This window comes from Acartia tonsa, chromosome 1, assembly GCF_053477335.1.
Source record: "Acartia tonsa isolate MP-2025a chromosome 1, ASM5347733v1, whole genome shotgun sequence".
NCBI classification, from domain to species: Eukaryota; Metazoa; Arthropoda; class Copepoda; order Calanoida; family Acartiidae; genus Acartia; species Acartia tonsa.
Genome location: NC_137260.1, coordinates 4,773,782 through 4,789,070, shown reverse-complemented (window position 1 = coordinate 4,789,070; position 15,289 = coordinate 4,773,782). Strand labels below are relative to the sequence as shown.

Here is a 15,289-nt window from a genome sequence, read left to right as displayed (position 1 = left end):
GCTTTTAAAGAACTAACCTATCTAAATTTAATTAAAGTACCTAAAGTTCTTAATCCAACTAATATAAATCATGATCTTAAAACTTTGGGTACTTGTGTAATTAACAGTTCAATTTCCCCTCTTTGTTCATTTATTATCATTAGGGGCAGGACTACTCTATATATCTCTTTGTATTAAATATAGTAATAAGGTTTTTAAAAGCAAAGCTTTTCTATAATTAGGGTCCGTCCGTCCGTAACGGATAGCTTTTTACGTTAATTCAGGCACGTTAGAATTGTCCCATCGACTTCAAATTTTGCATGGTGATCCCTGTAGTAGTTAGGTACAATTTAGAAAGCATATCAACTCTATAATCGTTACCAGAATGTCCGTACGTCCATTTTCAACATGTTGATTTTTTCACTTTTTAACAACAAAATATGATCTAATTATCCGATTGATCTGATTTTTGGTATACTGATTCCTGGGACAACAAAGTACAATATCATAAGCGAAGCAACTCTATAATCAAGTCATAAAAATGTAAGTATGTCCTTAAACATTATCCCGCATCAAGCAATTTTAACAAATTTACTTATAATTTTGCTTCGACTATTATACATTTATATTCTGATGACTCAGTTCTAAAAACCTTACAAGTGTTAATGCCCTTTTGTCCTACCGTTTCAGAGCTTCACTTTTGTGGATGTTGTCATCCTTGTTTTGTTTGTAACCTAAGATTTTGAAAGCTACCGAACTGATTGAGTTCTTTATTTTAGAGAATCTTCACATTGGTCTTACATTTTAGGATGGTTTTATGCTATTTTGTTTCCTCCCTACCCCTTCAAATACAAAGCTTCTAAATGTTAGGTATGCAGCCGCTAGTATATCAAGTGTCAAGTAATTAATAGATTAACACAAGGATGACAACATCCATAAAAGCGAAGCACTGAAATGGAAAGACAAACGGACATTAACACTTATATAGTGTCAGAACTGAATAATCAGAATATAAATGTATAAGAGTCGAAACAAAATTGTAAGTAAATTTGTTGAAAAACTGCTTTATACAGGATAATGTTTATGGACATACTTACATATTTAGGACTTGATTATAGAGTTGCTTCGCTTATAACATTATACTTTGTTGTCCCAGGAATCGATATATCAAAAATCAAATCAATCAGATGATTAGATCATATAAAAATTTGTTGTTAAAAAAGTTTAAAAATCAACATGTTTAAAATGGACGTACGGAAATTTTGGTAATGATTATAGAGTTTCTACGCTTTCTAAATCACCATGCAAAATTTGAAATCGATAGGACAATTCTAACATGCCTAAATTAACGAAAAAAGCTATCCATTACGGACGGACGGACGGACCGACCCTAATTATAGAAAAGCTTCGCTTTTAATAAGAACACAAAAGCTTACACTTTACTTCAATTCATTGTTTTTTTTTCATTGATCTATCCCTACTCAACTTAGATTTGTTATGTAAATAAACCACACGGACGCATTTAACAAGGACAACATCTACACTTTACTTAAGAACAAGGATGACAACATCCATAAAAACGAAGCTCTGGAACGGTATGACAGACGAACATTAACTTTTATAGAGTATCAGAACTGAATTTACAAAATATAAATATAAAAGTTTTGACAAAATTATATGTATTTTTTTGTAAATACAGAATTCTGTCTAAGGACATTCCGACTTTTTTAGGACTTGATTATAGAGATGCTTCGCTTATAACATTGTGTTTTATTGTATTAGGACTCAGTACTATAAATTTCAGATCAATCGGATGATTATATCAAATAAAAATATGTTGTTAAAAAAGATAAAAATCAACATGTTTAAAATGAACTTACGGACATTCTGGTAACGATTATAAAGTTGCTACGCTTTCTAAATCTTACCTAACTACTACTGAAATCATCATTCAAAGTTTGAAATCAATAGGACAATTCTAACTTGCCTAAATTAACGAAAAAAGCTATCAGTTACGTACGGACGGACCGAAATTTTTAATAGAAAAGCTTTGCTTTTAAAAATTAAGTCAAGTAGTGCAGATATAATTAAATCTATCTATACATTTATTACCATGAACAATTTATCTCTATGTAGTGAAGCTTTTTTTGTCTATAAGATGTGCAGCTACATAGAACTAACTATTATATACTAAGAGATATAAGTTTTCCGGAATTGTAATGTAGGGAGTAGATTTGAAATCTGCATCAAATTTTAAGGATTTTTTATAAAATTCGTTTTTTGTATAATTCTTTATCTAAAAGCGGAAATACAAATTAATTTAATTAATTTTGGCATCTGTGATTGGTGGATTTAAAAAATCTGCGCTCTGATTGGATGTCGTACATCATTCAACCAATTAGAGCGCAGGTAGTTTAAAATCCACCTATCCTATTGGTCAAAATTAATAAACTTAAAATGTATTTTCGCTTTTAGATAAAGAATTTTACAAAAAACGAATTTTATAAAAAATCCTTAAAATTTGATGCATATTTCAAATCTACTCCCTACATTAAAATTCCGGAAAACTTATATCTCTTATTATATACCCTCACCCAAACAAATTTTGAAAGTACATTAGATCCCTAATTTAATAAACCAACCAATCAGATTTCATTTAAATTCCACAATGTTGTTTGGCCAACGAATAAGAAAACGTAAATATAAAAGTTTGGGAACAAGTGTTTTAAACAGCTCATTGTCCTCTCTTTTCCTCTCTCTCTCTGTCTCTATATCTCTATATCTCTGTCTCTCTCTCTCTCTCTCTCTGTCTCTCTCTGTCTCTCTCCTCTCTCTCTCTCTCTCTTTCTATCTATCTCCCTCCCTCTCCCCCTCTTGCAGAAAATCTAGCTGACAATTTAATATTAATAAGGAAAATTATGTTCATGATTAGCGAAGCAAAATATTTTAAATAGATAGTCTAATAAGAACTATCATATCCATACTAACATAACAATAGCATTCTGTAATTATTTCTAATAAAAGAAATACCGCAGCAATATATGTTTCTTATTTTAATAAAATACAGCTATGAAATAAAAGTGCACTTCAAACTAGCTATACTTATTCTAGCCAAGTACAATTTCAACAATAAGTAGCACAGCAAAACCAGCCAACTATTTATCGTGCAAAGCTTGAAACCAATGCATTGCAATGGGACAAAATTTATTAATTACGGATGTACAGACCTAACATAATTACCTCCCAAAAAACTCGTGGTATCAAGGACGTCCAAGCTTTTTTTTTGATAGGGGGGGCATAGACGTCCAAGGGGAGCTATGCGTTTTGAACGGACATATGGAAAGACCAACCAGAATTATAGGAAAGCTTAGACTTTTAACAATTGTTACTTATGCATAGCTAACTTCTTTTTAGGGATCGAAAGGGATAAGACAATGGCCGATAATTTTATGTACATCCCCAATGATGGTACACAAAATTACCTCTTCTGTAGATTACAATTATTGGTTGAAAGTCCCCAAAGTTTTCAACGAAGTTTGCAATAAATAAGAAAACATTATCATAAGACTTTAGGGACTATAGTAATAAACAGCCCAATGTCCCCTCCCTCCCCAACTACTATACTGTTTTTTTTCAGAGAAAGAGGGGACAATGGGTTGTTAATTACACTAGTCCTCAAATTATTATAAAAATGTTTTCTTATTCGTTGGCTTTTCAACTTTGGGCTCTTTAGTAAATTTTGATTTGTTGTTTCATTAAGTTGAAAGTTCAAACGCTTCAACCAATAATTTTAATCTAATTCTACAGAAACGGTGATTTTGTGTATAATCATTGGGGAAGTACATCAATTTATCAGCCTTTGTCTTTTCCCTTTAGATCCCTGTTTTTTTTTTAAAGCGACTTTGTATAATTGGGGTCGGTCCGGTTAGCTAGAATTATCCTATTGATAATCAACAAATATTAAATTTTTTTAAAAATATGTTGTTGGCGTAGAGTTGGCATGGCGTAAAACTTGTTTCTTGATGTAAATGAAGGGAAGTGGGTAATAACTTCAGAAAAAGGGGAAGGAGATTGTGGGGAAATTTTTACTTAGAATTGTTTGTTAGTATCCAATCCCTTTTCCCTGGTTTTACTACTTTGGAGCTTCGCTTTTGTATGTTTCCTCGTCAAAAGAGAAGCTTTTTATATAGTTAGGGTCTGTTTGTCCGTACATAATGGTTATATTTCATTAATTTTACATGTTAGAATGTTCTATCCATTTTAAACTTTTCATAATTATTTTATAAATGTTATCAGAAAGTCCACACATCCAGTTAAAACATTTTATTTTTATCAATTAGTTCAAGTGTCCTTTGGTATGTTTGTTTAGGTGAAATTTTGGAAAGTTGAATATAAGGGGGGGGGGGGGGGGCGGGGGGGGGGCTGAGGTGCATTTCTGATATTCATTTTAGTAGACTGATTTTTAGATGATGCTCTTACTTGAAGTAGCCTAGCTAAAAGATGACCAATATCATTGGTCAACTGTCTATAATTAATACTACAATTAATCCTTCACAGCTTAGAATCCACCTGCTTTTCAGAGACGTATAACATTGTCAGTGATAAAAGGGATAAAACAATGGATGATACATCAAAATACCCCTTCTAAATTCTATAATTATTGGTTAAAACGTTTGGACACTGCTGGTATATTAATTGACTAATCAAATTTAATAAAAGTACCCAAAGTGTAGAGCGAATGAATTAAAACTTTGGTATTATTGTAATATACAGTTCAATGTCTCCTCCCTCTCTTTTTGACCAGGGAGGGAGGGGACATTGGGCTTTAAATTACGCTGGTACCCAAAGTTATCTTCGGTTGACAACACTTACAGGTTTTTCTTATTAAATTTTGAATGTTTTTTTTTACATTAGAAGGGTGCAAATTTTTCATCCAATAATTTTATTCTACAGTAGGATTATCTTGTTTATCATCATTTGGGATATGAATAAATGTTTTGTCCATTGGTTTATCCCTTGAATTCCTGTTAAATCTTTAACGTTTTTTCATTGGCACAACAACTTTAGGGACTTTTTTACTCATTTTGAGTCTCCAAATGTTTTAACTACTAATTATAATTTACAGAAGGAGTAATTTTGTGCATCATCATTGGAGATGTATGTTAAGGCGGGTTGATTTTCCACTTTTTTGTTTACACAATTTTTTTAGTAAAAGTCCCCAACGTTGTTAAATCAGCGAATGAGTAAACGTTATTAAAAAACTTTGGGGACCAGTGCAGTGTAATAAATAGCTCATTGTTTCCTCTCTCTCTGGACAATGTGGTCATAAAACTTTGGGTACTTTCTTATTCCCTACTTTGACATTGGGCTGTTTATAACACTGGTACCCAAAGTTTTATGATAATGTTTTCTCATTCGTTGGTTTAATAACTTTTACAAAATTATGATTGGTTGATTTATTAAATTGAGTGTTCAAACGTTTCAACCACTAATTTTAATCTTCAGAAGATGTAATTTTGTGTGCCATTGATATGTACATCCATTTATCTGCCATTGTCTTATCCCTGTGTTTCATTAGATATTGCTATTTTCTTCAGGGATCTAAAGGGATAAGGCAAGGGCCGATAAATTGTTGTTGTATATCCCCAATGATAATACACAAAATTAACCCATCTGTTGATTGAAATAAGTGGTTGAAACGTTTGAACACTCAACTTTATGAACCAATCAATAAAAATACAATAAATATCCCTAGAGCTGGCGAGACAAAGAACAAGGAAAGGTTATTATAAAACTTTGGGGAATAGTGTATTAAAATGCCCATGGTTTTACCCTCCCTGTATTTTGTTTCTAATTAGCGGGTACACCCCTAAAAGCCTCTAATGGGGGGGGGGGGACGAATCAACTCCCCTTAATATTCAATTTTAGTTTTATAAAGAAAAGGTAAAAAACATCTTTTCAGGACCTATGAGAAGCTACATTGTTAATTATAACCATACTAGTTCAGCAGTTAGAGAGATCCCATTGTATTAACAGACAAACTGACACTCTCATATAGACATCCTGTTACTTTTATATAAGGAGAAACAAATATATGAATTGTTACTTTCAATAGATAGATAGTAAAGTTTAAGTTTTAAAAGGAAAAAAAATATATTAAAAAAACTATATTAAATTTAAATAGTTGGAGAAAATATTTTGTGTTGTATCTTTTTTAGATATCCTTTCCGGTTAGTTTTTTTTCTAGATAATCGTTTTTGTGGTTAAATTTTTGTGTTATATAACAATCAAGTTATTTGCATAAACCACAGAGGGAGTGGACATTGGACTGGAAATTATACTGGTTCTATAATCTCTAATTTGTTGGCTTAAAATCTTTGAATATTATTTAAAAATATTAATTGGATGTTACATGCCAAACATACAGACTGAAAGTTTTAAAAATTTTCATTAAAAATTGTGTAAAAGTTAGAAGAACACTTTAGATTATAAGTACTGAGTCATTTAAAAAAAGGTTTTAGTTGGATTATAATCAATGTTACTTTGTGTTTCGTGCAAAAAAATTGGTGACAGCTAGGAGTAAAAAAATTACAGTATTTGTGTAATTTAAAAAGAAATTTTGTAAATTTAACATTCAAAATAAGAGACAAAAAAACTTTATGGGGGGGGAGGATATTAAAAAAATATAGAAACTACTTCAAAATATATCACAATATAAATCTTGATCTTAGCTACATTAACAAAAACAAAAAATATTGTTGCATATTCTGTGTTTTTTAGTTTTTTTTCTGATATATTATTATTATTTAGTTTAATGTATAATTTGTATAATTGAATGTTGAAATCAAATATTCATAGATATCTAATTAATAGTATTAAATTTTTCCTTATTTTTTGCATCAAAGGGGTAGTTGCAAGAATTGCATTTCAACTTGAATTTAGTGAACTGCATATTTTTTTATGTTCAATAGTTTATCTAGAGGACATACATTTGTAATAATTTCAATTTTCTAACAGGTAGTTTTAAAAATATCAAGACTTGAAAATTATATATGTTAGATGGTATTTTTGTAACTTATGTTTGCCATCAAACTTTTTTAATGCACTTTATGCAACTATCCCTTTAGATATTATATGTTGATTTGTAATCATTTCTAATTAGTATACCTATTGTCAAAAATTAATTTAACACAAAATTTTAGAATCACTTCAATGTCAGGTTGTTATTTTTTTTAGTCTGGTGTTGAGGTGGTTTTGAAAATCTTAAAACTACATCATAACTTATTTTTAAATTGTTGATGAGCAGTTTTTGATGCAGTTACCACACAAACAAAGAAATGAGAAACCAAGAAAGAGACAATTTTCAATAGAATAACTTAATTAAAAGATTGTCACATAAGTACAAAATCGTTTATGATAGTTACTTCTGTTGACCCATTTGCACAACTAGAACAACCAGAATCTTTTGAAGAGTACCATCATTTAATTTTATAGTTTTATATTTTTTAATTAAATATTTTGTAATTTTGTAAAATTTATTGCTATTAAAATCAAAATATCAGAATTATTATTTGTTTAAATAAAGAGTATGACTATTTGTCATTAAGAATCAGATTAGAGTATGACTATTTTTCACTTGAATTCAGATTAGAGTATGACTGTTTGTCACTAAAAGGCAGTTTAGAGTATGACTGTTTGTCACTAAAAGTCAGTATGAAGTATGACTGTTTGTCACTAAAAGTCAGTTTAGAGTATGACTATTTGTCATCAAATATCAGATTAGAGTATGACTGTTTGTCATCAAAAGTCAGGTTAGAGTATGACTGTTTGTCATCAAATGTCAGATTAGAGTATGACTGTTTGTCATCAAATGTCAGATTAGAGTATGACTGTTTGTCATTAGATGTCAGATTAGAGTATGACTGTTTGTCTTCAAATGTCAGATTAGAGTATGACTGTTTGTCATCAATTGTCAGATTAGAGTATGACTGTTTGTCATCATATGTCAGATTAGAGTATGACTAATTGTCTTCAAATGTCAGATTAGAGTATGACTGTTTGTCATCAATTGTCAGATTAGAGTATGACTGTTTGTCATCAAATGTCAGATTAGAGTATGACTGTTTGTCATCAATTGTCAGATTAGAGTATGACTGTTTGTCATCAAATGTCAGATTAGAGTATGACTGTTTGTAATCAAATGTCAGATTAGAGTATGACTATTTGTCTTCAAATGTCAGATTAGAGTATGACTGTTTGTCATCAAATGTCAGATTAGAGTATGACTGTTTGTCATCAAATGTCAGATTAGAGTATGACTGTTTGTCATCAAATGTCAGATAAAAGTATGACTGTTTGTCACTAAAAGTCAGTTAGGAGTATGACCATTTGTTATCAAATGTCAGATTAGAGTATGACTGTTTGTCATCAAATGTCAGATTAGAGTATGACTGTTTGTCATCAAATGTCAGATTAGAGTATGACTGTTTGTCATCAAATGTCAGATTAAAGTATGACTGTTTGTCTTCAAATGTCAGATTAGAGTATGATTGTTTGTCATCAATTGTCAGATTAGAGTATGACTGTTTGTCATCAAATGTCAGATTAAAGTATGACTGTTTGTCACTAAAAGTCAGTTGGGAGTATGACCATTTGTTATCAAATGTCAGATTAGAGTAGGACTGTTTGTTATCAAATGTCAGATTACAGTATGACTGTTTGTCATCAAATGTCAGATTAGAGTATGACTGTTTGTCTTCAAATGTCAGATTACAGTATGACTGTTTGTCATCAAATTTCAGATTAGAGTATGACTGTTTGTCATCAATTGTCAGATTAGAGTATGACTGTTTGTCATCAAATGTCAGGTTAGAGTATGACTGTTTGTCATCAAATGTCAGATAAGGGATTAACTGGGCAAATTTTGAGGGTCAATTTAATCACAGATTACGATCTTAATCACCTGAACTTTGCTCATATTGTGTCAGATTCGTCAGATTATAATCTGAAATCCCCCCTGACAGATTAAAAATTCGGCGGCAAATCCTGAGTAATCTGAGTTTTAGTACCTTTTTGCGCAAAAACACAGGTTTTGTCAGATTACAATCTGACGAAATGTAATCAAATGTCAGAGTTGATTGATGAGGGGCGGGCAGATTAAAACCTGAGGAAAACCTGTCAAAACTCAGATTAGACAAGGTTTTGTCACTACTTGTCAGATTTAAAAACTACTAGGGTTATAGAACCTACATATCAACTGTTTTGTTAAAGTCAAGCTGACACAAATTATAAAATTGCTAACATTTACGTCTTATAATATCTGAAGCAAAGGATCTCGAAAAATGATGGTTCGAATTGATTGGGAAACTTATTAAATATTGTTGGTCTCTGACCTCCCCTGTCCTACATTACGAGCGAAGGGGCGAAGCAAATAATATTACTTCAATGTTTAGTTTTACTGTTTATATATCCATTGCTTTTATTTGTATAAGAATAATAGTCTTCTTCGCTCCTAGTCTCTAAAGGATTCGCCCCATTAAAGTGAAATCAACAAAATAGCTTAAAACCATCGCAGGACCAGTGTATATATTCTCTGATGAGTAGAGCCAAACCGGTTCAGCGGTTACCAAGATCTTAAGATGCATACATACTTTTTACTTTGTGTTATTTATACATTAAATAATTATTTATCTATCTACCTATTCATACAATTAAGACTATCTATCTATCTATAACTGACCTCCAGAATCGCTGGGTTTCTTGATGTCATCAATGTCAGCAATGAAGTTGGATAGTTCAACATCCAGCCCATCAGGTGTATCAACTCTTTTCAAGGAGCCAAGAGATGAGTTTAGGGAACCTATTGTGTTAATGCATTCTAGACCACTTTCAGAGGACATTTTGAGTATTGTCCTTTTCGTAGCAACGGCTCTTAAGGGGCGTTCCTTAGTATTTTCATAGTAACTTTTCTCATATTTCTAGCCTCTGCGGGGGGCTCTAACCATGCAGGGTCAATAGCCTAAGCCTGCGGGGCAATCACCGAACATAATATAACCTAACCTAACCTTAAATAATCTATCAAAAGTCATTGTGAAAATACGAAGAAACGCCCCTTAAGTGGCGTTGACACGAAAGGGACTCCCGATTTTTTTTTATAGAATATGTATTGTTCTTTTGTAGCATGACTTATACACGTAAAGTAAAAGTTACTATCGCATCGTATTATAGACAGCTTTCCACGGATATCAAAATGAAATATTTCAATATTAAAACCAGTTTTGTTAGCCCCGCGAGGCCGAAGGCCTGCGCCAACAGAGCTGGTAATATCTTCATGATGTTTATTTTAATCTTCTTGGAAAAGTGTCTGTAATGTGATGCTATCATGATTTTTTAGTATGGATTACAACCGGTTCTAATCCAGTGGATATTAATCAGTTTAGAAGAAATACTGGAAATTATATTCCATTATTCTTATTGATAAAGGTATTCTAAGATATCCTTAATAACAGCAGTCGAGAAGTACACGTTTCCCTCATTTCGTTTCTACAGACGGACGGACGTTTAGAATTATAACGTAGCTTCGCTATAAAACAAGGATAACATCAAAAGCAAAGCTCTAAAGCGGTAGGATCAATAACACTTGTATCAGAACTGAATAATCAAGATAAAAATGTGTAAAAGTCGAAGCAAAATTGTAAGTAATTTTGTTGACAAAAAATGCTTAAATACAGGATATTGATTAAGGACATACTTAGAGTTTTAGGACTTGATTTATATACAGATGCTTCGCTTATAACATTGTGCTTTGTTGTCATAGGAATGAAATTAAGTGGTCTATTCCTTGTGACATGGGGCCCATGTTGATGGGGGGAATAACATCAGATTTCTGAAGTCTTTCCATAAACTCACGGTTAGGTATCTCCATCTTCTTATACCTACAATAATGTCAAAATTTTAAGAAAAAAATGGCGGTTTCCCACAAAGTGTCTAGTTGAGTGAAGAATAAATTTTATATTAGGAGGGGGGCAAATTTTTGCTTTTTATTATACTAGTACTAAAAGTTTTATAATAATAATGTTTTCTTTTCCTATTCGTTGGATTAATAACTTTCGAGACTTTTATTATTTAATCCTTATAATAAAGTAACAGGATGTTTGTCTGTGTGTCTGTACCGAAGGATCTCGCTAACCGCTGAACCGATTGGGTTCTCTTTAACAGGGTAGATTCTCATATGTCCCGGGAAGGTTTTTAACTATTTTGAGGGAGGGGACCACCACCCTTCCAAGAGAAATCACAATAAAATCAAAAAAAAATTTAAATATCTCCGCCGCAAAACGTAGTCTCGCTGCGTAGACGCATGAATTTAACAGCTGATAACATAGACAAATTATTTCTCAAATTAGATATTTAAAACAAAACAAAAAACATTTAAATGCCACTAGAAGCCTCCAGGGGCGTAGCCGCTAGTTTAATATATGCTAGTGTCATTTATCTGGGGATGAAGGGACTTCAAGCTGCTTATTATAATAGTCCCAAAAGTTTTATAAAAACCGTTTTCTTATTCGTTTAATTAACAACTTTGGGGACTTTATTGACTTTTAATTGGTTGATCCTACAAGTTGATAGTCCAAACGTCTCAACCACTGACTGTAATCTACATAAGAGGTACTTTTGTTTATAATCATAGGTGATGTACATTAATTTATCGGCCATTGTCTTATCCTTTTAGATCCCATACTTTTTTTTCAGAAAGTACCAATTTATTACTAAGAGAAGAATATTTATTCAATTAAAAAATCACCTTTTGTTAAATTAACTTTAAAAAGACTTTTCCATTATATTACATAGAAATGAAAAATTAATGATTATAGAATAATTGGCTATTTAGATAGCGCAGCAACTCCATAATCTTTACCAAAAGGTCAGTACGTCCATTTTTAACATGCTGATGAAAGTATGTCCTTTTACTGTATCCTGTATTTACGCAATGTTGCAAAAAATTGATGTACAATTTCGTTTAGACTTAGAAATTATTGTTCTTGCTTATTGAGTTCTGTCACTCTACAATTATTGTTATTGTTTGTTTGTTATTACTTCTGATTTTAGAGTTTCGCTTTTATGAACGTTGTCATCCTTGTTTTAACAAGTTGTACTATGTTTATCTAATTTAGTTGATAAAAGATATCAAGAAAGTTTATAGGAATCAATTATGGCCGTTTTTTACACTAGCCCCCAAAGTTTTATAGCAACTTTGGGGACTTTTATCATATTTTTCTTGTTGTTGGATTACAATTTTGTGTATCGTCATTAGAGATGTAATTTATCGGCCATTATAGTATCCCTTTAGATCCCTAGAATCCTATACTTTTTATATAAAGCTTTTCTAGTTATATCCCTATTAGGCCTATGTTAATATAATAACAACAATAATGAGAGTATGTAGTTCCTTTTCCAGTATGGCTTCATAACCGATTCAATTCCGCTGGATAAGAACCGGTTCTCAGCCATACCGAAAAATCATATAACATCGTATCACAGATAATTTTCCACAAATATTGTAACAAAAATCATAATATAAAAATCAGTTTTGTTAGCCCGGGACCTTGTACCCTCGGGGCTAACAAAACGGGCTTTATCTTATAATTGCATTGTATTATCCGCGGAATGCTGTCTGTAATACGATATTTTTTGTTGTACAATTGTACTCTTTATACTTTTTATACAAAATGTTTCAAAAAAAAGATTTATGTGTCACAATTCAAAAGAAAACTCAGTAAGAATTCTAAAAAAGGTGAGAAGTTATACATTATAGAGTTACATCACAGGGAGGGGGAGGGGGGACTTTGGAGCTTGTAAATTTCACTGGTACCCAAAGTTTTTTAACCACATCATCTTGTTTTATAGATCAAAATCATTAATTACTTTTATTAAATTTTGATTGGTTGGTTACAAACTAGTAGCGTCTAAACATTTTGACCAATAATTTTAATCTACAGATAGGGCTGTTTTGTTTTTCATCATTGGGGATGTATATCGATTATTAGTCCATTGTCTTATCCCTGGTTACATCAACATTTTAAAACATTCTTTTAAATCTGAATCTTTTTCAGAGGAAAAAAGTTTATCTTTAAAAGCGAAGCTTCTCTATAATTAGTATCGGTCCGTCCGTTACGAATTGCTTTTATCGTTAATTTAGGCATGTTAGAATGTTCCTATCGATTTCAAACTTTTCATGATGATTCATGAGTAGTTAGATACGACTTAGAAAGCGTAGCAACTCTATACTCGTTACCAGAATGTTCGTACGTCCATTTTAAACATGTTGATTTTTTTCTAACTTTTTTAACAACAAATTTTTATGTGATACAATTGTCCGATTCATCTGATTTTTGGAATATTAAAATCCTAAAAAGTCCTTAAATGTAAAAGTCCTACAAATGTAAGTATGTCCTTTAAAATTTATCAGCTCTGACACTCTACAAGTGTTAATGTGCGTTCGTCCTGGCGTTTCAGAGCTTCGCTTTTATGGATGTTGTCATCCTTGTTAAAATTTCTTTTCATAACCCAGTTCATAATGTAAGACTCACGTTTACATTTTAAAATTGTATTTACAGAAGCGTAGCTGGTCCGCAGGGATCTAAAGGGATAAAACAATGTCCGATAAATTGATATACATCCCCAATGATAATACACAAAATTACCCCTTCCGTAGATTACAATTAGTGGTCGAAACGTCTAAACACTCAACTTAATAAACCAAATGTGTCCAAATTTGTTAAGTCAACGAATAAGAAAGCTTTTCTTTAAAACTTTGGGGACCAATGTAATAAACAACCCTCCCAACTGTTACACCTCTTAAATAGGAGGGGAGGTGGGGTAAGAAAGTCAACCAATCACATTAAATTTTGTGAACAAAAAAAATTAAAGAGGGAGAGGGAAATTATATTTATACTGTTCCCAAAAAATCTGATAAATCAAAAGAAAAATCTTATAATTTTTTACCTGGAATCTACTTGAAGTTTGTTTTTCATTTTCACACTTTTTTGTGTTGAATTGTTATGCTCTAAATAAGGGCTCGGCAGCCTCTAATTTAAACTCCTCTGGGTGTCTTAATTATTTTTTTTAAGGGATGGCTATATAGACTTCCAGCTTATTTTTAAAATTTATAAGGTTGACTACCATAAGGCTGAGCCCTGCTATAAATGAAGGGGAAGGGAGTGAAATTTAGCGAAAATATAACGAAGGTTGACAAAAGGGAAAATTAAAAGTATTCTCGTAAAAAGCTGAAAGATTAATTTTTGAGATTGTCTTTTTAGACATAACCTATATATATATATATGTTTGGTTATGTTTTTTTAAGTCCATAAAATTCAAAAAATACCAATGTTATAGTCAAAATTGAAATAAAAATGATAGATTTAGCTATTTTGATATGTTTATTTTGAGTTGTATTAATTGGACACTCTGCGAATGCACATATTGCCTCATTAGAGTTGTAATATATAGCTTTGTTTTCTATGTCTTGCTATTACAGATGCATGTACCTAAATCCACAAGGAAAAAGTTTATTTCATAGATTTAAAAAAAAAATTATAATTATTCTACAACATTGATATTATACAAAAATTATTATTGCCTCTTCATAATAAAACTTGACCTATTTTTTCTTTAAAAATTCCCTTTAAATACCTCCCTACCCCCTTTTTCATTTAAAAAACTCAGGATATGGCCTGTAAAAAAGGCGTTGCTACAAAAGACCAACGCCTACAAAAGACCAACTCTACAAAAGACCAACGCCTAAAAAAGACCAACACTACAATAGACCAACGCCTACAAAAGACCAACAAATATATATTGTTATATAAACATCAAATAAAGGTCATGGCCGCAGCGCTCGGCCCCCTGGCCTGCCTAGCCGCGGGCGCTCGGCCCCCTAGCCTATAACCTAACCTAACCTAACATAAAAATTGTAAAAACAATATTAAAAATTATAAAAAACAATAATAAAAATTGTAAAAATATACCAACCACTTTTTGTAAAATCCACGAAATTCTAAACCACCTATTTATTAACAGTTGAGGATATTTTTATTAAATAAATGTCCCGGGGCTAACATAGGTTAGGTTAGGTTAGGTTATAGGCTAGGGGGCCGAGCGCCCGCGGCTAGGCTGGTCAGGTACACCATTTGCAGCTATAGACTTTTCAGCTCTACGATTTTGTGTAGGCGTTGGTCTTTTGTAGTGTTGGTCTTTTGTAGGCGTTGGTCTTTTGTAGAACCGACTAGTTGTTCTTTTGTTGGCGTTGGTCTTT

General features: G+C 31.8%; 1 protein-coding gene across 1 annotated transcript in view; it reads right to left on the bottom strand.

The window, feature by feature from the left end:
* The window catches only part of LOC145321515 (uncharacterized), a 63,250-nt gene that overhangs the window by 35,007 nt on the left and 12,954 nt on the right, over window positions 1-15,289 (bottom strand). The window contains exons 7-8 of the mRNA XM_080162958.1: window positions 10,821-10,913; window positions 9,719-9,840 (exon numbers count right to left, since the gene is read on the bottom strand). Of these exons, the coding sequence (XP_080019084.1) occupies window positions 9,719-9,840; window positions 10,821-10,913 (215 nt within the window). The remainder of the gene's footprint in view (window positions 1-9,718; window positions 9,841-10,820; window positions 10,914-15,289) is intronic.